This window comes from Psammomys obesus, unplaced genomic scaffold, assembly GCF_907164565.1.
Source record: "Psammomys obesus unplaced genomic scaffold, mPsaObe1.curated_primary_1811, whole genome shotgun sequence".
NCBI lineage: Eukaryota > Metazoa > Chordata > Mammalia > Rodentia > Muridae > Psammomys > Psammomys obesus.
In genome coordinates this window covers 36,535,549-36,559,768 of record NW_026591086.1, presented here as the reverse complement: position 1 = coordinate 36,559,768, position 24,220 = coordinate 36,535,549, and the positions used below count along the sequence as shown (strand labels likewise).

General features: G+C 37.7%; 1 protein-coding gene across 2 annotated transcripts; it reads left to right on the top strand.

Annotated features, from left to right (window-relative positions):
- Window positions 1-6: 6 nt before the first annotated feature.
- Window positions 7-24,128, top strand: Dis3 (DIS3 homolog, exosome endoribonuclease and 3'-5' exoribonuclease). 2 transcript variants are annotated; one of them, XM_055609555.1, is made up of 21 exons: window positions 7-354; window positions 585-649; window positions 2,744-2,937; window positions 3,490-3,563; window positions 5,357-5,524; window positions 7,000-7,164; window positions 8,416-8,529; window positions 8,740-8,877; window positions 9,599-9,745; window positions 10,696-10,812; window positions 11,055-11,156; window positions 12,436-12,500; window positions 12,587-12,671; window positions 14,363-14,490; window positions 15,847-15,933; window positions 17,410-17,566; window positions 19,355-19,569; window positions 19,679-19,847; window positions 19,970-20,128; window positions 20,892-21,014; window positions 21,879-24,128. In XM_055609555.1, exons 1-21 carry the CDS (start codon window positions 127-129, stop codon window positions 21,960-21,962), a joined length of 2,784 nt encoding a protein of 927 aa, XP_055465530.1. In that variant the 5' UTR covers window positions 7-126; the 3' UTR covers window positions 21,963-24,128. The 2 variants fall into 2 exon arrangements, with proteins under 2 accessions (XP_055465530.1, XP_055465529.1); XM_055609554.1 differs by lacking the exon at window positions 585-649 and adding an exon at window positions 917-1,074 and having other exon boundaries at window positions 8-354.
- The last annotated feature ends 92 nt before the right edge of the window (window positions 24,129-24,220 follow it).

The following is a 24,220-nucleotide window of genomic DNA, read 5'->3' as shown; positions in this document are numbered from 1 at the left end:
GAAAGAGGAGGAGATGAGAGGGGAGGCTTGCTGAGGCCCCTGGGTTTGTTGGCGGAAACGCTGTCCGGCCGAATTCTGTAGCGGTCGGGATTCCTCCCGGGTCGGGATTCTACGGCGCGAGGCGAGATGCTCAAGTCCAAAACGTTCTTGAAAAAGACCCGCGCGGGCGGCGTGGTGAAGATCGTGCGCGAGCACTACCTGCGGGACGACATCGGCTGCGGGGCGCCGGCTTGCTCGGCCTGCGGCGGGGCGCACGCGGGCCCGGCCCTGGAACCGCGGCCCTGCGACCCGGAGAGCAGCCTCTGCCCGCGGCCGCACTATCTGCTGCCCGACACCAACGTGCTGCTGCACCAGGTGCGTGGGCCGCCTGGCCGCGTGGTGACCGGGGGGCGTGGCAGAGGGACACTGAGCACCGGGGAGGCGGGTCTCGGGATGGAGAGCGAGGACCGTGGCCACCGTCGCCTCCAGTGTGTTATCCAAACCGAGGTACCTTTCCCTCAGCGTTGCTTTACTTATTTTCAGTTCTCGGAGTCGTATTTTCAGACACGTTAATTTTCTAACTCCTGGTGTCTCTTCTACTTTAGATTAGTGCCTGGAAGCCGGGGACCTGGGCTTCTGTGGCCTCCAGATTGCGACCCCCAGGCGGCTTGTAAGTGCCTACGAACAAAGACTGTGTGGGCCAGCGTAACTGATTTGTTAATAGCAGATTTGATACTACAAATTTTGTGGTCCGTTTATGGGTGCTTGTCTCAAGCCTGCAGGGCCCGGTGACTGTGTTCAGTTTTTCTACAGCGAAGTTGACACTTTGACCCGAAGAAGAGTCTCAGTGTTTGAAACTAACAGGAATTTAGGCTTGACGAAGGCAAATTAGAAGTGAACATGGGGAAAAAAAATGTTTGCTTTTGTTTTTTTAAAGATTGATGTTCTCGAGGACCCTGCCATCAGGAATGTGATTGTGCTACAGACAGTCCTGCAGGAAGTGAGAAACCGGAGTGCCCCCATATATAAGCGAATCAGGGATGTGACTAATAACCTGGAGAAGCACTTCTATACGTTCACTAACGAGCACCATAAGTAAGTATCACAAAACCGTAGGGTTACCTCAGTTTAAAACAAAGTGCCTGGGAGTGTTTTATCCAAGACAGTCTGTAGTTTCCTGTGCTATTTGCTTACCTTGCTGTGTGGAAGACAGCGCCAGGTAAGGCTTAACCAAGGTCATAGTGTTAGTGAGGTCACATCCTAAACCAGGGTCTGCTGGCTGTAATAGCACTTTTGTATCTGAAATACTGTCTTTAAAGTGTGTATATGGAACTGAATGATAGATTTCCATGGGGATGAGAGTCATCTGAGCTGCTGTTATGTGATGTGAATAACAAATATGGGGATAAAACTATGCGAGTTTGTGAAGATTTTTAAAATACAAGCTTATGATTAATGAACTTTGAAGTTTAATATCTGACAGCTGATTTGTTGAAATTGACTTTCTAAAAACAGCTCATAATTCAGGTTCATGGCTTTGAAAACTCAGTGTGTATTCTCAGAACATATGGGATTGCCTATTGTGAATAAATAATTTACAACAGGTATCTATGATACTTAAAAGTCCATTTGTCAACTTTGACATTATTGTCATTTTGAACTGTGTAAAATTTTGTTGTGTGAAGGTGTTTTATGCATTGTAGGTGCTGAGCAGCATCTCTGGCCTGTGATGATGGGTACAAATATCATTCACCCATTAGGCCCAAGTTTAGTAATCCAAAATGTTTCTAGATCTTGTCAGGTGTATCCTTTTCTCACAGCTTGGAACTAAGTTCTGCTCTTACACACACACACACACACACACACACACACACACACACACACAGTAAAAGTGTCTGTAGGTGGTGCATTCATTCATTGCATAACCTTTAGGTCCAGAAACAGTTATCTCTTGTCTTCTAAGACCGAGAGTGTATGAAACATGTTCATCAGTTCCTAACATGGGCGTAGGTGTATCAGATTTGTAACCAGAGGACCCCTATGCACCAGAATAGTTATGACTGTGGCCAGCACATTTGAAGATGCACAGAATTATGATACAGGGTCAAAGGTTGGACACCCCTCAGAAGATTAGTAGGTGTACTTAGTGGGAGGGAATAAAGTAATGCTAAAACTATGGCCTTAAGGAACAGACTTAAAGTGTACTTTTATGTTTGGGAATTGTAGCTTTGTCAGTTCGACGTAACATTTGCTGTGTATTTAATGTTTACCATGGGTGATTTCATGGGTTATTTATTGAATGGCCATTAAATCACGTGATCATAAATCTTCTAGTCAGTCACACTCTATAATAGAGTTTAGCAATTGCTGTTAGTCTGTGGCTTATTGAGTGAAGTTTTAGTATCTAGTCTCCAAAGTTCTATTAATCCTTCCTACCCAATAAACTCTTATTTAACACCCCAGTTTAAAGTATAAATTCTGGTCTTAACACTTTCTTTTTATAAAATGAAACTTGTTGAGACTGTATTTTCCCATTAATACATAAATTTCTTCTCAAGAAAATTGTTGTCTTGAAAACCTGAAAAGGGTTTTAATAGAATTGTTTCCTGGAATGTGAGCATATACATTCAAGTTAATATGTATGACCACTGATGTTTCACTTTAATGGTTGTCGGGCATTTATGTCTCAGTTTTTACACATTTGTTTCTACTGATTAACATTTATTTCTTGTTTTTCCTGTTTTTTTTTTTTTTTAACATTTAGAGAAACCTACATAGAACAAGAACAGGGAGAAAGTGCCAATGACAGAAATGACAGAGCTATTCGAGTGGCAGCAAAATGGTACAATGACCATTTGAAGAAAATATCAGCAGAAAATCAGCTACAAGTTATCCTCATAACAAATGACAAGAAAAACAAAGAAAAAGCGGTAGAAGAAGGAATACCAGCTTTCACATGTAAGTCTGAGTGTTGACACATTCATACATGTCTGCAACTGTATATAGAAATTACGATTAAGCCAAATGTTCACATGACTCATAATTTTATTGTCCTGTACAATTTCATGTGATCTTTTTACATTTGAAAAAAATGTTTTCAAATTTTTAATGCGTGTGAATATTTTACTTGTGTGTATGCAAAAGTCAGAAGTAGGTGTCAAAAACCCTGGATCTGGAATTACAAGTGGTTGTGAGCCACTGTGTGGGTGCTGGAAACTGAAACGAGGCTCTCTGCAAGAGCAGCACGTGTTGTTAACTGCTAACCCATCTGCTTTTCTACATTTTAAGTTTCTCAGTCAGTGAGCTAATAAAGCAAGTTGTAGATAGTGGCTCTTAGTTTTGTCTCATTATTTGCAGTTGAAACAGTAAAAAATCATGTGTGCTGGACCCATTGCTTCCTTTTGGTCATGATTACAAAATAAATGTATTGTCAAAACAAGATCATCCATGTTTGCTCATGTCTAGATAAAATTAGACATGTACATTTAGAAACATTAACTTATTTTTCAGGTGAAGAATATGTAAAGAGCCTGACTGCTAACCCTGAACTTGTAGATCGTCTTGCTTGTTTGTCGGAAGAAATGGTATGTTTCCGTATGTTCTGTTTTGAAAACCTGAAAATATAAATAGCCATCGTGGGATTGTAGGCTTATAGTTACCAGATTTATAAATGACAATATGCCAGTAAGCTAACAGCAGAGCTAGGTTATAAACAAGGTAATTATGATTGGCTAATTGAAATGTCACTGCTAAATAAATTGGCTTCTAAAACAGGCCTTGACACAGCACTCCTGTTTGTTGAATGAAAAAGACAAAACCAAATTAATTCATGGTTCATTTTTGAATAATATAGTAGTTTAATAAACAAAGACTGGCCAACCATGCAACAACATAAAGCCTAAAGGAGGAGGCGAGGGGAGACACAGGAGGGCCCTGTAGAGCGAAGCTAGATTTATGCTGATGCTAAATAATTTTTCAGGTGTTTAATAACAACTTGTGTAAGGTGTGAAGAGAGCCAATAGGATTGAGCTTTCTACGTTAAATGTCAGGCTAAAAGAAATAAAGGTTACATAAAAGTGAGCTGGAGAGCATAGGGCAGTGATCAGAAAGGTAGTTTATTTGCAAGACTAATGGCAGTGTAAAAGACACTACTGTATTAGTGTAAAGATTGGAGGTTGAGAGGCAAGCACAGAGTTGCCATAATAGCCACTGAGAGAAAAACGAGAGGAGAAATTAAACTCTGATTTTTCAGTTTATGCCCACACAAACACACATTTAGCAATAACTGTACCACTCTTAGAGAGCTGAATGAAATATAATTGGAAGCATTTATAAAATTCTTGTCTTGTTGCTTGGTACATAGCTATGGTAAATGTAAATGATGACTATTGAGTTATTTTTAATCTATTAAAACATTATCATAAGAACTCACAAATAAAGAATATGTACTGATATTAATTAGACCCAAAGCCTCAGTGGTCTTCTGTACAGTTATAGTAGCCATTCTGAAGCTGTGGAACTTCACAGTTTGGTTTTTTTTTTTTTTTTTTTGCTTGTTGTTATTTGTTTCTTTAGTTGGTTGGTTGGCTTTGGTTTTGAGACAAGGTTTTCTTTGTAGCCCTGGCTGTACTGGAACTTGCTCTGTAGACCAGGTTGGCCTCAAACTCTGTGCCTCCCAGGTACTGGGATTAAAGCTGTGTGGCTAGCATCGGCCTCATCAAATATATATATATATAAATTTAATTTAATTTTAATAATTACACTTTGTATCCCCCCATAAGCCCCTCCCTCCTCCTCTCCCATCAAATATATTTTTAAGCACTTATCCATCATCAAAAAACAAGAATAGGTGACTCAAGTGACTAGAGAGTGTCTTACCTGATTACAATGATAGCTGTTGTTACAAAAGTAGCTATATCTAACAGGACAGGATACATGAATCCTTTCTATTTCTTTTAACTAACAATTTTTCTCCCATCCTGATACTCTTTAACTAACTACTTTATTAAACCAAAAGAGAACTAGAATATACAAGCTAGGCTAGCATTTTAGATTTTTTTTTTTTTGAGTACTCTTAATAACTAGTTACTAGTTGCGTGTAGCCACTTAAATGTAATTTAGATTTAAAAATCTATTTTCAGCTCTATTATATATATTTCATCTAAGAGAATTTCTGCTTAGTAGCTGCCATGTTGAACATCATTAAAAGGGTATCACTCTCATTATAGCAAGTTGTTTTAGATAGCAGTGTTGTGGAAAATGTACTGCTCTATTTGTTTAAATTCAGTTGTGTATTTTATAATGTGGATTTTTAACTTGAATGATACTTGGGGAAACAATACATTAAATAAACAGATTCGATTTGCTTATTTCATAGAATGAAATAGAAAGTGGAAAAATAATATTTTCAGAGCACCTTCCCTTAAGCAAGCTCCAACAAGGCATAAAATCTGGTTCATACCTTCAAGGAACATTCAGAGCTAGCAGGGAAAATTACTTAGAAGCCACAGTGTGGATTCATGGAGACAACGAAGATGAAAAAGAGGTAAGTATGTAAGTGACTTGGAGATTTTTTTAAATTTTTGTTTATGTGCATGTCCATGCCTGTGTGTATATGTGTGTGTGGAAGTCAGAGAACAGCTTGTGCTGGAGCTGGTTCTCCTTCCGAAGAGTGGGTCCCAGGTACTGAACTTGGGGCAAGCCTAAGATTTCCTGCTGAGCCATTTTGCTGACCCCTCTGTAAATTCTTTCTTCGCTAAAATACTTTGCATGCTTTAAAATTTTTATGTGAGAATTTAAATTTGCTTCACATTTTATTTTATTTTTTATTTTTCCAAGACAGGGTTTCTCTGTAGTCCTGAGTGTCCCTTTGTAGATCAGGCTGGCTTCAAACTCAGAGATTGATCTGCCTCTGTCTCCCTAGTGCTGGGATAAAGGTGTGTGCTACCACCTCTTGGCATTCATGTTTTTAGTTCACATGTATGTATGTTCAGGTCAGTGTAGAGGTAGAGGCCAGCATCAGGTGACAGCCTGAGGTCTTTCTGTTGACCCAGAGCTCACCAGTCATCTGGCCAGGCTGGCCAGGCAGCTCCAGAGATCCTTCTGTTTCCACCTGCTTAGGGCAGAATGGCAAGCATGGACCACTGTGCCAGCGTTTTGTGTGGACTGTGGGCTTAAGTGCAGATTTTCATGCTTGCAAGCCAGAGCTTATCACAGCGCCATTTCTTTGGCTTACCCTCTTTTTCTAGTTGGTAAGAAAGTGATAAACACTAGTACAGTAAATGACTTTTGATGATACTGATTATTTAAATTTTTTCTACTAACTCTTAAGGAGTTAGTAGGAACATCCAATACTGTAAAATGAGATGTTTACGTTATATGTATCTACTTTTAATAAATACCAGTCGCTCAGCAAAAAAAGAGCTTCACAAACACATGGTAGCTGGTAGCAACCAGTGTTTAGAGTGTTTGCTATTTATCAGGTTTGTCTAGTTTTTGACTTGGAGCATTTCACAAAGTCTTCAACCCAATCTATGAAAGTAGTTGGGTTTTCATTTTTACCAGTCAAGATACTGAGATGTAAATAGCTTGATTTTCCCAACTGTTACATTGCCATTGTTTATGATAGTGGAATCATGAACAAAACCCTCATTTTCTAAACTGTTTTTTTTTTCTAATTACAGTTTGTAAATGACTAATGTTGTGTGTGTATATATATATATATATGATATGGATGTATGAGTTGGGGGTGAACGTGCCAGAGTATGATGGGGAAATAAAGGATAACTTTCAGAAGTCAGTTCTCTCATTTCACCATGGGTCTGGGCACCAAATTCAGATCAACTAAGTTTGTTTAGCATGCAGTTTTACCCAATAAGCCTGACTCTGATTATTTTAAAATTGGAAAAGCATAGAGTTATTATATGCGCTAGGTAGACAAACTATAGCCCTCCATTAGCTAGCCTTTTCATTACTCCCATTAAATCTAGTTCAACACAGGCCCTTTGTTGGTTTACACAGGTACTTCTACAAGGACTTAAACATCTAAACAGAGCTATTCATGAAGACATTGTGGCTGTAGAGCTTCTGCCCAGGAGTCAGTGGGTGGCACCATCCTCTGTGGTTTTACATGATGAAGGTCAAAATGAAGATGATGTGGAGAAAGACGAGGAGAGAGAACTCATGGTATATGAGAGAGCCAGTTTTGGTTTTTGTCTGCATTGTTGTATAATAATGTGCCATTGTTTGCATGTTTTTGAATGAAATGTAGTTCTAGTTTTTTTTTAAGCTTTACTCATTTTCATGTGTGGGTGTTTTGCTTGCATGTGTGTCTGAGTAACATGAGTGTGCATTGTCTGTAGAAGCCTGAAAGGAGCCCGGTCCCCTGGAACTGGAGTGAGTTGTGAGCAGCCAATACTCTTAACTACCGAGCCATCTCTCCCAAGTTCTGTACTTTTAATTTTATTACAAGTTATGTGCATAGATGACATCTGTTTTAAGTATACAAACTAGTGTTTTTAATAACATTTTGCTAAAGTGGTTTTAAGTATTTAAAATTGAGTACGAAAGCGGATGTCTGTTACATTCTGTATATGATGTGAATTAATGAAGTTTAAGTAAATAGAAATGTAGAATTTTATGAACTTTTTGTGCAGTGTTAAATTTTTCTTAGAAGATACGTTTCTGAATCTTTGCATTTGGACATGGTTAATTATACTATTTTTACTAATATATTTATTCGGGAGAATGAGTTGTTTCTTACGTGTTAAGTCTTCTAGAAATGGCCCATTTAACCATTTTATGAGAATATCACAACTGTGCACATGCAGATCTTTTCATTGGTTACATTCAATTTTTTGAAGTCCTACAATAACATTCTTGCAGATCCATTTCTTTGTGATTGTTAGATGTGCAATATTATAAGTTTTATTTTTAGTAGTTTACATTCTTTAACTTTTAATTTAGAGTACGATAGAACTGTTAAAGATGTATTTACTTTAAAGCGACTAGATCCAGTGTGACATGTTCACCATAGTAACTACATAGTTACTGCTTAGCAACTATATATATCTAATTAGTCTAAACTGATACTAAATCTTAGGCTCATAATTTCTAGACTTAGTATGATTCTGTCAGCAAATCCTCATATTAAACTGAGAAACACTGAGTTTTGACACATTTATTTAGGTAAGTGCTTCTTGACATCATTTCTAGAGTGTTTCATTATCATGGAACAGTTAGCATTGTTCAGTTGGTATGCTCACGTCTAGAACTTTGAGGCATAAAAGTTCTAAATTTTATGTCATTTGCTACCTTAGTATATTAGTGTCATGTACATATTTTTATTAATGTCCACCTACATGTTCTAGCTTGGAAGAAGAATTACTTCATTTTACTTTGAAGAAATGTTGTATGTTCTTATTTTTTTTATTTCAGCTTAAGACTGCTGTAAGTGAAAAAATGTTAAGGCCTACAGGTAGAGTTGTAGGAATAATAAAAAGGAATTGGAGACCATATTGTGGCATGCTTTCCAAGTCTGATATTAAGGAGGTAGGTAAAGCACTTGTTTCCATTATTGAAAAATGATAATCATTGATGAGAACTCAAAGCTCTCTGTTTGCCCCCTTTTCCAGATTTGGTATTTATATAGTCATTTTTCCTGGATTAGGGGTATAACTTAGTGGGAGAGTACTTGTGTAGCATGTGCTAGCACCTATGATTGACCCCAGGACTGCAAATTTTTTTTTTCTCTCTCTCTAGTCAAGAAGACATCTCTTTACACCTGCTGATAAGAGAATTCCACGAATTCGGATAGAAACCAGACAGGCTTCTGCATTAGAAGGACGGAGAATTATTGTCGCTATTGATGGTTGGCCCAGAAATTCCAGATACCCAAATGTAAACTTAATATGTTTAAACTTTAATTTTTACAGTGTGCATTTAATTAAAATTTGTGATTAATGTTGATTTTTAATAAAAATATAGCGCTTTTTGTACAGAAATACTTCATTTTTACCTAATAGGTAGCATAGATGAATTTTATCCAATTCTAGTGTAAGTCATGTGGCTACTTTTTCTTAACTTGTCAAACAACTTTTACTGATAAACTCCATAGAAGAAGCATTTGGGTCAAATTTTAATCGGATTTTGAAACTGTTGCTTTTAAAGTACATTTTATATTGAAGTTAACAGGGATTAAGTGTAAACATGTGGTCTAAGAACCAGGCCCTTGAAGGCAGTTGGAAGTCTTACCATTTTCACCTTTAATTTACTAATGGGTTTTTTGCTTGTTTGTGTGCTTGCTTGCTCATATGTGTGTGGACGTTTTGCCTGCAGGTATCTCTGTGTACCCTGTACATGCCAGGTACCCAGGGAGGCCAGCCCTGGAAATACAGTTAGATAGTTGTAAGCCATCATGTGGATGCTGGGGACTGAACCTGGTTCCTCTGCAGTGTTCTTTACCACTGAACCATCTCTCCAGCCCCAAAGGGTTGTTTTTAAGATGTTGTTAGAGAAAAATGTAGAAATGCAGAGGAGGTTCATAAAATGGTGGAAGATTTAGTATAAAAATGTGAATATTTACAAAGTGTGCCTTTTTGATAATACCCTTTGATTTCAGGGACACTTTGTAAGAAACTTAGGCGATGTTGGAGAGAAAGAGACAGAAACAGAAGTTTTGCTGCTGGAGCATGATGTCCCTCATCAGCCTTTTTCCCAGGCTGTTCTTAGTTTCCTGCCTAAGATGCCCTGGAGCATTACTGAGAAGGTTAGTTGAAAATAACTCACAGTGACGTTTTGGGTTATGTCATCTTAGCGAGGGAGTTTTGTTTCTTTGTTGTGTGTACTGATGATTGCAGGTTAGCGAAGCACTACCACTTGAGTAAATACTCAGCCCTGCTTTACATTTTGGTTTCGCTTTTCAGTTGGGTTTCCCTAAATTGCCCAGGCTGGCCTGGTCTTTTTCCTGTCTCAGCCTCCTGAGTAACGAGGATTACAGGGTTGAGCTAGCAAAGTAGGATGTAATTTGATTGCCAAACTATGTAGAAACCATGGCACCTTCACATTTAGTTAGCTACAGCATTATTAGGTGTTTACCTCTCTAATGGTAGTGGATGAAGAAAGGGAGAATGGAGCCTAAACATATGTGGACTAAGTCTTATCAATAGCCAGCTTTATTCAGAACATCAGACAGTTTATATTGTGAGGGTTAGCATAGATACATGAGTAAAGTATACAATCAAAAGGACAAGCCACATGTGGTAAAAACATGTTTTTCCAAAGAGGCATATAAGCAAATAACCATAGCCAGTTGTGCTGAATAATCTAAGGTAAACTCACTCCTATCTGCTGCACCTGGGAGGGGAATGAAAGTCTAATCCAAGAACAATTTTGTGTTTTTGAAGAAACAAAGTCAAAAGACTCGTGTTTTCTTGGAGTTTTCTCATCAGAGAAAAGCATTCAGGATTTCACACAACTCCTTTCTTGAACCATGTTCCAACAGTTCCAACAGTTAGGTGTTACACAAATCATTTGCATTTTTTTTTTTTTCACTGTTACCGTCCAGGCTGTAGAACCAGTAGCATGTGTCAAGTCTCTCCAGAACATGAAGGACCTAACATTTTTTATGGAGATACTTATTTCCTAAGAGAGCTGCGTTGCTATTTTATTACTCAGGTTTTGTAATTTTTTTTTTCTTTTTAACATGCTATTTTCTAGGACATGAAAAACCGAGAAGACCTGAGACATCTGTGTGTTTGCAGTGTGGACCCTCCAGGATGTACTGATATAGATGATGCCCTGCACTGTAGAGAGCTCAGTAATGGAAATTTAGAGGTATCTGGAGTCTCTAACCACTCTCAGCTGAATGTGGTTCCGTTCTAGGGTTCACTGTTTTTGATTCTGGACAGAGTATAAAAGTATAGCTGCAAAAAGTTTAGTTATATGTCAGGGATTGAGTATAGAAGCTGTGCCTAAGTCCATTTTCAGGTTAGGTATATGTCTTCTCATCTAAATTCCATTTTAAGTCTGCTATTAATGCAGATTGACTTTTTTTTTTTCTTTTTAATCTTTTTAAGGTCGGTGTTCATATTGCTGATGTTAGCCATTTTATCAGGCCAGGAAATGCACTGGATCAAGAATCAGCGAGAAGAGGAACAACTGTTTATCTCTGTGAAAAGGTAGATGTATTAAGTTTAAAATCTTTTACTGATCATAGCACTTTGCATTTTGTTTTGTTTTGACGGGCATGTGGTCTTGCTATATATACCAAGCTGGCCTTTATTCTCCTGCCTCATCTTCCTGAAGGCTGAAGCAGGAGCTTTTGGTTTTGTGAGCAATCACCGTTGGAAGTAAATTCATGATATATTTAGCTAAAAGAAACGTATGGGTGAAGGTGTCCTAAGTTACAGAGAGTATTGCATTTTATGGCCTGTGCAGTGCGGTAAGTACGTGCCACACAAGCACGAGAGCTCCCTTCAGCCAAATAGAAACTGGGCCACATCTGGCACCTTAGTGCTGGACGGTGGAGACAGGTGAATCCCGGAAGATCATTGACCAGCACAGCCAGATCAGTGAAGTTCAGGTTCAGTGAAGACCCTGTCTCAAAAATACAGTGGAATGTGATCAAGGGAGATGCCTCTGCATAGGTGAATATGTACATATGCCACACTCAAGCAAAAAAACAAAAATTGAAGTTTGCTTTGTTTTGCCATATAGTGATCCAAATAACATTTAAATGTAGTTGATATGTGTCTTTAAGTTGGGAAGGTTGGGCAGGCACAGAGGATATGGCTCACAAATTCACTGCCTGCTTTTCCAGATGACCTGGGATCAATTCCCACTACCCCCTTGATGGTTTACAACAGTCTGTACCTCCATTGCCAGGGCACCCGCTGTTCTTTGCAGGCCTCCTCAGGTACCAGGCATGCTCATGTTGTACAGACATATATATGTAAGCAAAAACTTTCATACACAAAAAATTAAAAATCGCTTAAAGTGTGGTTTTAATAAACTTATTTAAACCAGGTGATAAGGTAGGAAGAGGGAGGTTAATCTTTTATAAATTTATGTTCAGAGTATATCATACATCTTTTTCCCAAAAGTTTATTTTTTTCCCTCTTTTAAGTATGTTTAAAATATTGTCTAGCTTAGGTTTAGTAATAGGAAAAGCTCTTAGTTTGTGTACAGGCTTGTAAGTTAGCAGGTGTCAGAAATTTCAGCTTTTGAGAGGCCAGGTGGTAGGGGGACTGATATCTCTATCATCTGGCATGAATGCCACTCTTACTTTCCTCTCTAACAATTTTGTGTCTTTTCCTGTAGACTTTGTCATGTTCTTAACTCTGTAATCAAAAGGACCAGAGTAGACCCCCCTCCTCCTGCTCACGTGATGCTCTCTGCAGATGGGAATTGAGATGAGTGAGTGTCCCTGAGTAACCTGAGGTCTATTGTCTCTTTCAGAGGATTGACATGGTTCCAGAGTTGCTTAGCTCTAACTTATGTTCCTTGAGATCCAACGTTGACAGGTATTTCCGCATTGTTTTTTATGAGTGTCTTGTTGACTGTGTTAATTGATTCCCATAAACAAATACCCATCTCTTTTTCCCTGAAGGTTGGCATTTTCCTGTATTTGGGAAATGAATCATAATGCTGAAATCTTAAAAACAAGATTTACCAAAAGTGTCATTAATTCAAAGGTTAGTATTATGATTCATTTCTGACATTTTAAATTTTTGAACAATTTCTTACTTTTGAAAAAGTTAGGTTCTATAAACTTAAATTTTTCCTCTGTTAAATAGCAGTCTCTAATTTGTTTCAGAATTTAAAATTTGCTTAATTATTGCTGTAATCCAGAAATTACTTTATGTAGTAAATTGAGGTTATTCCTACGTAAAAGTATTAGCATTTGAGAAGTTAGCGTGTGCCTCATGAATACCATAATTCTACTTAGATTCCAGTAGAACTGACCTGAACAGAGTGGAGCCAGATTTTTTTATTTTGTGATACTCCGCGTATTCTGTTAGTCATCCTCAGTTTGTGCTAACCAGTCCTTCAAGGTTTGCCCTCCCTTTTTCTTGTAATCATATTTTCAGAAAGTAAGTCAGTTTTTTTCCTTCCAAGTTAGTATCACTCTTTTCTGATGATGAGAAAATACTATTAACTAGCAAATAGTGATGTGGGAATTATTTCATTCTTTAGATATTCATATTTTTAGAGTGCAGCGAGGCAGTAATTCTCTTGATACATTTTTTTTTCAAGACAGGGTTTGGTTTCTCTGTGTGTAGCCAAACTCAGAGATTTGCCTGCCTTCCCCCTCCCATCCCCAACCTCCCAGTGCTGGAATTAATTGCATGTACCTCTACCACCCAGCTGACATAGTTTGTTTCAAAAAAATTATGTAAATTAAAAATTAGTGAACATATAGGACATTTTTCTAGAAAGGGAGTTCGTAGCCCTTTTCAGCTGAAGGTATTCCCAGAAACATGACTTAATCTGTTTTATGGTACTCCCTCATGTAGTTTGTTAATTTTAATTATAAAGTTACTTTTATCGTTTAATATGAAAAAATACTAGTTTTCCATCTGGACAGAAAGAGAAGCAGAAGCACCTATTTGTTACTAGAGATTGCTTTAAAATTGTCATTTTTGCCCCATTTTACGTGTGTTTTATTGGTTGGTTAGTATCCTATAAAGTACTTCTAGACTGTCCCTATTTGCCAGAGTCAGGGAGTAATGACCCTTTGAAAATGATTTCAGAAAATAGCCAGAATCTGTCTTGTATTTTATTCTAGTGTTACCGAAAAATATAGTTGAACTATTGAAATATTAAGAAAACTGCCATTTTCCTTTATTTTAATGGAAATTTGCTTATTATATAATAAATGTCTGATGTAAAAGCAAACTAGAAATCATAGGTGTAAACTTAAGAATTGCTGTAGATTTCTCTTGTTACTTATATTAGGCTTTCTGAAAACGTGGCTATCTTATGTAGTGAGATAAAATTTAGAGGTAGGGAGATGACTGAGTGTGTAAAATGCTTGCTGTGCAAGACTGAAGACCCAAGTTAGGATTTCCAGAAGTCACATAAAGCTGGACGTTGTGTGTACATCCCAGTGAATGCCTATGGAGACGTAGGAGGTAGAGACCCAAGAATAACCAAGGAAAGCTCATGGACCAGATATCCTGGCTCTTCAAGCAGTCAGCAGCAGAGACCCTGTCTTGAACAAGGAAAAGGGAGAACCGGTACCTCTGACCACCATGTATGCATGGTGGGATGTGTGGGCCAGTGCCAACACATGAGTATATACACATACACAAAGTATGGTTCAAAGGGCAAATACATCTGGATCAGTTAGGAGAACTATATTAACCCACAGTTTCTTTTTTAGGCTTCTCTTACATATGCCGAAGCACAGATGAGGATTGATTCAACAGCCATGAAGGATGATATTACAACTAGTCTCCGTGGACTAAACAAACTAGCTAAAATTCTTAAGAAAGGAAGGATTGAGAAGGGGTATGTTCTGAGCAGATGTACTAAGACATGCCTTAATTGATCAGTTATGATATTGAGATAACAGTTGGCTTCTCTATTTTGTTAAAACAGTGATTGATTAGCTGGTAGACTATACTTCATAACTTTTATCATGGCATTTACTTCACTATAACAGTCATAGGAGGAGGAGTGTCAGCTCCAGCTTGTTGGAAGGAAAGCAGTTAAAAGTAGCTTCAATCATGAAAGACTGCTGTAGGTGGACACCAGGTACAAGAGCCTTTCCGAGGCTGGTCCCTGGCTTCTCGCTACAGCCTGAGAGTCCACAGGTATTACAGGAAATGGTTTTGCTGGTGATGCAGACGCTGCACCTCTGGACTAGTCCTACGGAGAGCCTAATGTATGTCCCTGAATTTTTCAAGCGAGTGCCCTTACATACTCCTACCAGCCACAAGAAAATGCTCAGCCATCTTGTGTGGTCAGTGACACCATATTTGAATAATTAAATAGGAACTTTAAAACTCTTTACAGATAGGGATTTGCATAAAACAGAGTTATCAGAGTAGAGTAAAGCTGGTGCTCAAGCTCATCACCTAAGTATAAGGTCTATAAATTTAACCTCTCCATGATTATCCAGCCTTACAGAAATATTTCCAGGCCGTGCATGATGGTATACATTTTAATCCCTGCACTTGGCAAATGGATCTCTAATTTCTATTCTAGGGCAGCCTGGTCTAAATAATCAGACCAAGTCTACCCAAGGCTAAAAGTCAGTCCCTATCTCAAAAAACTGGAAAACAAAACCAAACCATAAGCCAACAACCAAAACCCACACTTTCAGATTGATTTGGAACTTGATGAAAGTAGCATCATATCTGACAAAAATTTCTATGTGACCTTGTGAAAGCGTTGTGAAGGAGAACTAGTCAGTTCATTCACAACCACATATAACCCTGAACATGGTATATTCTTGGACCTGCAGCAGTCTCCTATGAGAGCCATCGGTCCTTACGATGTATCAGTGGTAGTAATTTTATCAGTCTCCACTTGGGTGCCAGTGCATGTTCACGCGTCAACCAGTGTAAGGGCTGGTCTTGTTCTCTCCATCTTTGCCCATCACAATACATTGTTTTCCACAGAAAATTTAATAATGACGGTTTGCTTGTATTTTTAGCTGCTTACAAAAAAGTTGTTATAAATTTATATAGCTTAATAAAATGAAAATAGAATATGAAACTTAGTAGATGGTTATAAAGCCTTCTTAAGAAAAACTCTTATATACTTATACACTCATTTTTTGTTTTAAAGGAATTACTTGTAGAATATTTTCTTTGTCCTTGGCTCATCTGACCAATGTCTCCCCCATACCCCTCACATCAGGGCTTTGACTCTTTCTTCTCCAGAAGTACGATTCCACATGGACAGTGAAACTCATGACCCAATCGACCTGCAGACCAAGGAGCTGAGGTATGCAGTTTTCTACAAATTGATATTACATATTTAAATGTAATGTCTAGTGTAAATAGTAATCACCAGAGCATTTATACCCAAGTCAGTTGTTACAATTAGTATATGAAACTTCTTGGCTTATGAACTATTTGAAAAAGTAAATGTGATCCTACTTTTTAGCTTTTCTTGTATATAATTGGGAGAGGATAGTGGATTTCAAATTTGCTTTTAGTTTAATGTACATTATAACTTAAGTCATAATAGTTAGAAAAAAAAGATTGCACTGATTAATGTCTGAAGTACTTAGTACAGTATAGAGAGGAATGAAGGGGCCACAGAGGTTGCACCTGGATAGATTGCTTAAGTTGTTGCTTTTTGATAGTACCCAGTGTTGGCTCCCAGTACGAATACACGTGTACACACACATTGCAAAACGCGTGTCAAGTTTCTGCAGCTGAATTCTTAACTTTGGATTTTCTTCTACTGTTTATGTAACTTGAGAAGTTGTGACTGGTCACTGGATTTTCCTATACAAGAGGTTCCCAGTACATTAAAAGTTAATATAATTTAAAAATATTGTCAAGAAATAATTTATTGTAATAATTGAAACATGATTGAAAATTAATACTGTGTGTTCAGTGATTCCAGAGAAAGAAAACAGTAGATGCAACATCCAGATCATTTGATAAACTAGCTTAGAACTTACAAGAAGTAATTGGAAAGTTTTTAAGACAATTGAGATGTCAAAACTGAATTCAAGTTTTGACGCTGCTGATGAAAATGACCTTACAAAGAGAAAAGCATTGTACATCTGTCACCTAAAAGTCAATTGTGTCTGTTGCATGCATGTGTTCGTGTGTGTAAGCATGTATTTACAGGAGAATGTCTCACCAGGAATAAGCACCCGAAATCACTTTTGAAAATATATTAGTGATTTGTTGGTATAAATTGAGGAGTTAAGATAATAGGTGTGACCTAGCTTTTAGTTCTCCCAGGAAAGGTTATTTTCATAATTCCTTTTGTTGCAGGGGCGGAGGATCTTGAGGCAGGGTTTCTCTGTTTATCCTTGGCTGTCATGGACTCACTTTGTAGACCAGGCTGGCCTCAGACTTGCAGAGATCCGCCTGCCTCTGCCTCCGTGAGTGCTGGGATTGCAGTGCCTCACCGCACCCGGCTTATTTTCATAGTTCTATTTTTTATAAGAGGAGGTAAAAATTGGTTTTGTATTTATGTTAATAAAGTTAGTAAAGCTTCCATTTTTTTTCTTTGAGTACAATTAGAAAAGATTCTAGCATACTCGATTTACCTAGGAGAGACACAGTTAATAGACAGTTAAAAGAACCATAAAGTAATAAAAGTAGATATGTGCTGAATGTGAATGCTTTTTGCATAGGAAATGTCTTCATTTATCACTGGAAAGATTCACTCGTCATTAAATGTGATGATAGCTGTCTCAGCTTCTCTTTCCTTATTTGCTACTTTTCTGACTGACAGAGAAACAAATTCCATGGTGGAAGAATTTATGTTACTTGCAAATATTTCTGTGGCAAAAAAAATTCATGAAGAATTTTCTGAGCATGCTCTGCTTCGAAAACATCCAGCCCCACCTCCCTCCAATTATGAAATTCTTGTTAAGGCAGCTAAGTCCAAGGTAAAATTTTAACAACTGAAAAGTAACATGTATTTGAGTTGTAATCTGTCTATTACACTGAAAAAATTAATACTCATGTTTTCATAAATTTCACTTGCTGTACAATATACCAGTTCTTTTGTATGTTAAAAAAAAAAATGTGGTTTGGGATATGGACACATCCCTTCCTGTATATACATTGACAATACCTACATCTTTAAATCCTTTATGTCTAATAAGGAGTACTCAGTCCAAAAGCCAAACACTTTAAGTTATTTAAGTATCCTAGACATAGTATGCTCTTCCATCTCTTTTTTTATACATGGTGTCTGGGTGTTTTTTTTTTTTTTTTTTTTTTTTTATCAACTTGACATAAGCAAGTAACCTGAGAGGAAGGAACATCAGTTGTGAAAATGCCTCCATAAGATTGGCCTGTTGCCAAGCCATTGCACATTTTCTTGATTAGTATTTGTGTCAGCCCATTGTAAATGATGCTACTCCTAGACAATCAAAAGAAAAGAGGTTGAGCAAGCCATGGTTAGTAGCCAGTAAGCAGTGCTCTCCCATGACTTCTGCCTAAGTCCCTGCTCCCAAGTTCCTGTCTTGAGCCCCTGACCTGACCTCCTTGGATGATAGACTGTGATACAGAACTGTTAAGCCGAAATAAACCTTTCCTCCCAAGTTGGTTTTGGTCGGGTATTTTATCACAGTTATAGAAACTGTAAGGCACGTGTGACTCCTATGAATTGCACAGGTTTTAAAGATTTACAAGTAATTTGTTTTCTCCTTAGTTCAAATCAGTTCCACTATCTGCATCATGCCCATACAAGTGAAGGCTATTTATGACATACATGGAGAGGAGGACATTTTTTCAGCCCTGTAAACTCCTTTGTCTGGCTACTAAACATCCCTCCTACTTCTCTCTTTATTTTTGTCCTATTTAGGTTTGACATGACAGTAGCTTACTTTGGTTTTCCTTGGATCTTGTATAGGCCCCTTTTTCTGTTGCCAGCATGTAAGGAATAGCATTGCCTCTCTGGACATTACTTGAATAGTATGATATGAGTTTCTGATTTTATAGTGCACTTAGCCCATTTTTATCCATCAAAACTGCCCCAGCTTACCAGCCCTAAGGGTGACTATATTGGGGGATTTTCTTTGGCTGTCTTACTTCTTACCAAGATGAGGGTAAAGGAAGAAGGATCTGGTTTGTATTGTTAGGATACTGCAGCTAGTTTGATGTACCAGAATATTGTTGGTACTTGCCAAATTGGTACTGGCTTTTCTTCTGCTTTCAGTTGAAGGAAACTGGCTGGCAGAGAAGCCAGTCATACTGAAAAGTGTGTACTTCCACATCATTTTCTTCACCCCATCAGAGATTAGCAAGCATAATGAGAAAGCACTATGAGAAAGAAATGGCATGTCCTTTGGAACTTTTTCAAAGTCTTGGTACTTCAGCACTTTCAAATGCATTCAGGGTTTTTCAAGCTTTAATGCTGCACTAAACTAAATCATTTCTTGTAAAGTTATTTTTAGTGGCCCTAGTTAATGGATAAAACATATGACCTCCTACTATCTGTAAAAAGCACTATGTTTATTTGATATTTTTATATTTTAAACATCAGATTCTAATTCTGGCGGGGTGTGCCAGAGGCAGGGCAATCTCTGTGGGCTCCAGGCCATCCAGGGCTACGCAGGGTGACTGTCTCAAAGAGAAACAGAGATAGGGGAGAAAGGAAAGAGGAAGAAGGGAGGGTACTACTAATATTGAAATGTTTCATTTATTGCATCTCTCCCTTTTATTGACAGAATTTGGAAATTAAGACTGATACAGCCAAGTCTTTGGCTGACTCTTTGGACCGTGCTGAATGCCCTGATTTCCCATACCTGAACACTCTATTAAGGATATTGGCCACTCGCTGTATGATGCAAGCTGTCTACTTCTGTTCTGGGATGGAAAATGACTTTCATCATTATGGCTTAGCCTCTCCAATATACACACATTTCACTTCTCCCATCAGAAGGTAATGTGTTTTCTATACAGAAGTAGAGTACATAGAAAATAGTTGATTTTTAATTAAAAATTATTCAAAACTAATTTGCCATCGTTTTTATTTCATTTTCTCTGTATAGATATGCAGACATAATTGTTCATCGGCTGTTGGCTGTGGCTATTGGGGCTGATTGTACTTATCCAGAGTTAACAGACAAACACAAGCTTTCAGATATATGTAAAAATCTTAATTTCCGGCATAAAATGGCTCAGTATGCTCAGCGTGCATCAGTAGCTTTTCATACCCAGGTATCTATCTGTCTTTTGTCTGTAGTACTAGGAGGGGGATTTCATTCATTTGGTATTGAATTTCGAACTTATCTTCATGAATTTCAAAATAAGACTTCTAACAAGATTATGTTATTTTACAGTTGTTTTTCAAAAGCAAGGGAATAATAAGCGAAGAAGCCTATATTCTCTTTGTACGAAAAAATGCAATTGTGGTGTTAATTCCAAAGTATGGCTTAGAAGGTACAGTTTTTTTTGAAGAAAAAGATAAGCCGAAGCCACGGCTTACTTTTGATGATGAGGTAAGGTATTGCTGATCCTTGTTATCTTGGGAAGAAAGGCAGGTTTTGGTTTTCTTTGACAGTTGGCAAACTTTAAAAAAATGTTAAAACTTGTCTGTATATACATCTTAAATCTCAAAATACATGCCAGAAATTTCACATTTCATCAACTGAACTTTAGTAGCACTCACAAAAAACGTAATCCCATTATCTCTTCCTTCATGCAAATGCCATTCTTTTTTATATAGCATGCAAAGTTAAACAGATAAAGCAATAAATGACTGTCTATCAGAGAAAGGCTCATCTTTTTTCCAGTTTACTCTTGTAGTATCTTTTCTCTGACACACCCTCTATGTCACTAACTTACTGGAAGTAAGTTTCTTAAGAGAATATTTAAATGCTACACTGTATTCCTTTACTGCAGACAGTTCATTCACTAAGATGAACACATGTTTATTGGGACTGGGTTAGTGACAAGATGAAGCCTGCACATTAGTAGACAGTATTTGAGACTGTAAGTTAATGTGGGTTTTTTGTTTTGCTTGTTTGAATAGTTAGGTGTTTATATTGTGGGTTTTTTTTTATTCTTTGAAAATTTCATAGACAAATACACCCCTCTCTTCTCTCCCATTCTCTAGAACCCATCTCATCTCCCTCCTAATTTCATGTCCTTGACTGGGGAGTAGTTAAAATTTAAACTTGTAAATTACTGTAGAAGGTAACCTAGAAGTAGAATTTAGATTCAGGTTTAAGAAATATCAATGAGATTTTTTTTTTTTTCAAGGTACCATCACTGAGAATAGAAGGTACAGTGTTCCATGTGTTTGATAAAGTTAAAGTGAAAATCACATTGGATTCATCAAATCTTCAACATCAGAAAATCCGCATGGCTCTTGTAGAACCACAGGTGAGACCAAATTTAATTAAATGCTGTGGAAAATTAACATTTTGTGAGAGTGATCTATTGTTAAGTAATGTTAAGATCTTAGGTATCCCAAGTATTTGCATAGTAACCCAACTTTCCAGTTTGTCCTAGATCATTGGATTCTGGGCATCGGAGATTTTAGCGGTCCTCAATGCCAAAATCTAAGACTATTCAGTTTTCTTGCTTATTCCTTTATATACATGTAAAGTGTAGATGCTTCAACTAAGATGCTGTTTTGGGGAGGGTTTCTTTTGTTTGTTTGTTTTATTTTGTTGAGGCAGTGTTTCTCCTGTGTGTGACCCTGGCTGTTCTGGAACTTCTATATAGACCAGGCTGGCCTGGAACCCAGATTTACCTGCCTCTCCCTCCCGAAGACTAGAATTAAAGGTGTGTGCCATCATGCCAGGCTAAGATAAGTGTTTTTTAGCCTTTTGACTTTTGATGTTTGTTGCCTGCTACAACGTAAATCCACTGGGGTAAACTGGCCATGAGGAGGAGCGGTTGCATTAGTCACACTGCCCAAACTGAAGCTTCTCCGTCATCTTGCTGTCTGTAGAGACAGGACAGGCGTGAGTTTGCAGTGATCTTTCGGCCCATTCGCCCTGAGAACTGAGCTTGCGGGTGTGCACCTCCATACCCTTTGAAAGCTTCTCACCGAGACCACTGGCGTACTTCTGAACCATGGTTAAAATGTGTGTGTGTGTAACTGTGTGTTACCTTCGAAACTGCATCTCCTCTACTTGGAAATCTGTATAGATTTAAAAGCGGTAATGGTGAAGGGCAAAATGAGGTAAAGGTTGTCTGATTCTTCTAATCACCTTCTTTTTCCTGTTTCCACTGTTGTAGATACCGGGAATAAATATTCCTCCTGATGTATCAGACATGGATCTTAACGGACCAGGGGAAAAGAGGAGGAGACTTGAGAAGTAGCTACATTCAACGGAAAACTTGAAAGACTGGTCACCGTAGAAAGCAGCAACAAAACTGAAAGCATACTTATAAGCTCATGTGTGTGATAGCTACTTTTAAATACATTTCAATAATTTTAAGAAATTTGCATTTTTATTGAGTTGCTGACTGAATCTGCAACAAGAAAAATTATGCAGAAAAATTCATTTGAATACCCATCACTTAAATGGTGACAATAGCAACTTCAGGGATCTGTGATGATCATTTAAATGGAATATTCATCTGCTCATTGAAGAGCAGATTAATTTTATATAAGTACTTTAATATAGAAAAAAACTGTCAATTTCTGAGGAAAATAACATTTTAGAAACAAAGAACAAGCCTTTCTAAATCTTGAGCTGTCAGTGTTTGGCATTTAATCTTTATGCCTTTTTAATTTGCCTACTTACAACACTGTTGATATTTTCTGAAAAGCCTCCTGTATTTTACTAGTGGTACTCAAACAGTAGTCAATGTTTCAAGATGACAGGAAGACAAAAACTGTCGGACCTTGACCTGATTGTGATTTTTGTTGTTAAGTTCAGACATACACATCGCTAATCTTTATTGCCCGTGTTTCTCCCAAAGAAGGCATCACAGCCCAAAGAAAGGTCTGCTTCTTTACAAAACAGATAATGGCTAGTAAATTGTAATTATATCCAATTTTACAGCAGAGGAGGGATTGTAGTAAAAACATGAAAAGGAACAAATGAAGTCTCTTTTGGTGTGCCAGGTTGACTACTTGTCTTACAAAATTCAGATTAATGATTGCATGGATGTATTTAGGAATATTTTAACATTAAACTTTGATTATTCAGTTTCTACTACTTGTATATAGTAGAAATGAGCTGACAAATCCCCAGGTATATGTGGCTGTAGCTACAGGTTTTACAAACACACAGGCATTCAGTATTGTTGATATTTCCAGTTTCCTGTTACTGTAAAAAACATCCAAACGTTAAGGTAGAACTTAATATATCTGAAGGAGGACAGTCTTAAGTAGTGTTTGGTCCAAATAAAATGAATCAGTGACTAATAGCAGAGTAGGAGGCAGCAAACCTTGTTGATAAGGCCACAGCATTTCAGCCTGTTGGCTGAACTCTGCACAACTCTGGCACAGCTCTGCTGCAAGTATAGTTTATAAGCAGCCAGACAATATGTGAACATGCATTGTTATGTTCTTGGGGAAAGAAATCATTTACCCAAGGAAACAAGCTTCAGTTCTGTGCATAACAGATACTACTCTTCAGCTTTACCTGCCAACCACTCCAAGGTTTTTTTGCTCTTGAGTTGGGCAGGTAGTTTAGTGATCTAATTATTGCTTACTATGTACAAGGCCTCAGATTTGATCTATTGCAAAACTCAAGACAACTGTTTGCCACATGCTAGAAAGACGATTCAGGTTAAGAGCAAGTACTGGCTACTACTCTTCCAGAGGACCTGGGTTTGATTCTCAGCACCAACGTGATGGCTCTTAGTCATCTATAACTCCAGTTCCAGGGGATCCAATTCCACTTCTGGCCTTCAGCACTCAATAGTACAGGGACATATATGAATACAGGCAAGAGTAAGATTTTAAATGTTAAAAACTACTTGCCTCATATAGGTTCTAGGGATGCAGAACCTTGCATTACAGTAAGCACTTTATCCACAGAGAGGCATTTCCCAGCTCCTATGTCTGCATTCATTCTAGTTATCCAGAGTGCTATTCCTATTTAACAGAAAAAGTGCAGACCAAGTAATGACAAAAGTTATTTGAGTCGAGGTTGTAGTTACTACTTTAAAAAACTGGAAGCCGTGGAGGCTGCACCTCTGAGACTCAAAACCCAAGAATAATAAATTTACAATATATATAGATAAACATATTAAATTGGCCAGTCAACTTCCTGTATGTTTGTGGAGCAGGTGAGGGCACAGCAGTGTGTTTGTGTGTGTGTGTGGGAGGGGCGCTAGCAATAACCATACTAAAGATGGAGTACGGTACATAACAAAGATGAAAATAACATAATGATAAGTGAATGTTGTATTTTCTAGACCTAATAATGAATCATTGAGTATCAGTTTTTAAGGGAAAAGTAAATACAAAAATAGTCTTTGATACTTTCAAATACATTATATCTTTTTTCTAATACAGATTTTTAAACTGTATTTGACTCGGCTGTTTTCCCAGTTATTTCTTTAGAGTTCTAAGTACAACAGGAGTTCCACTGTGCCCTGAGAATTCTGATTCTCTCATGTTG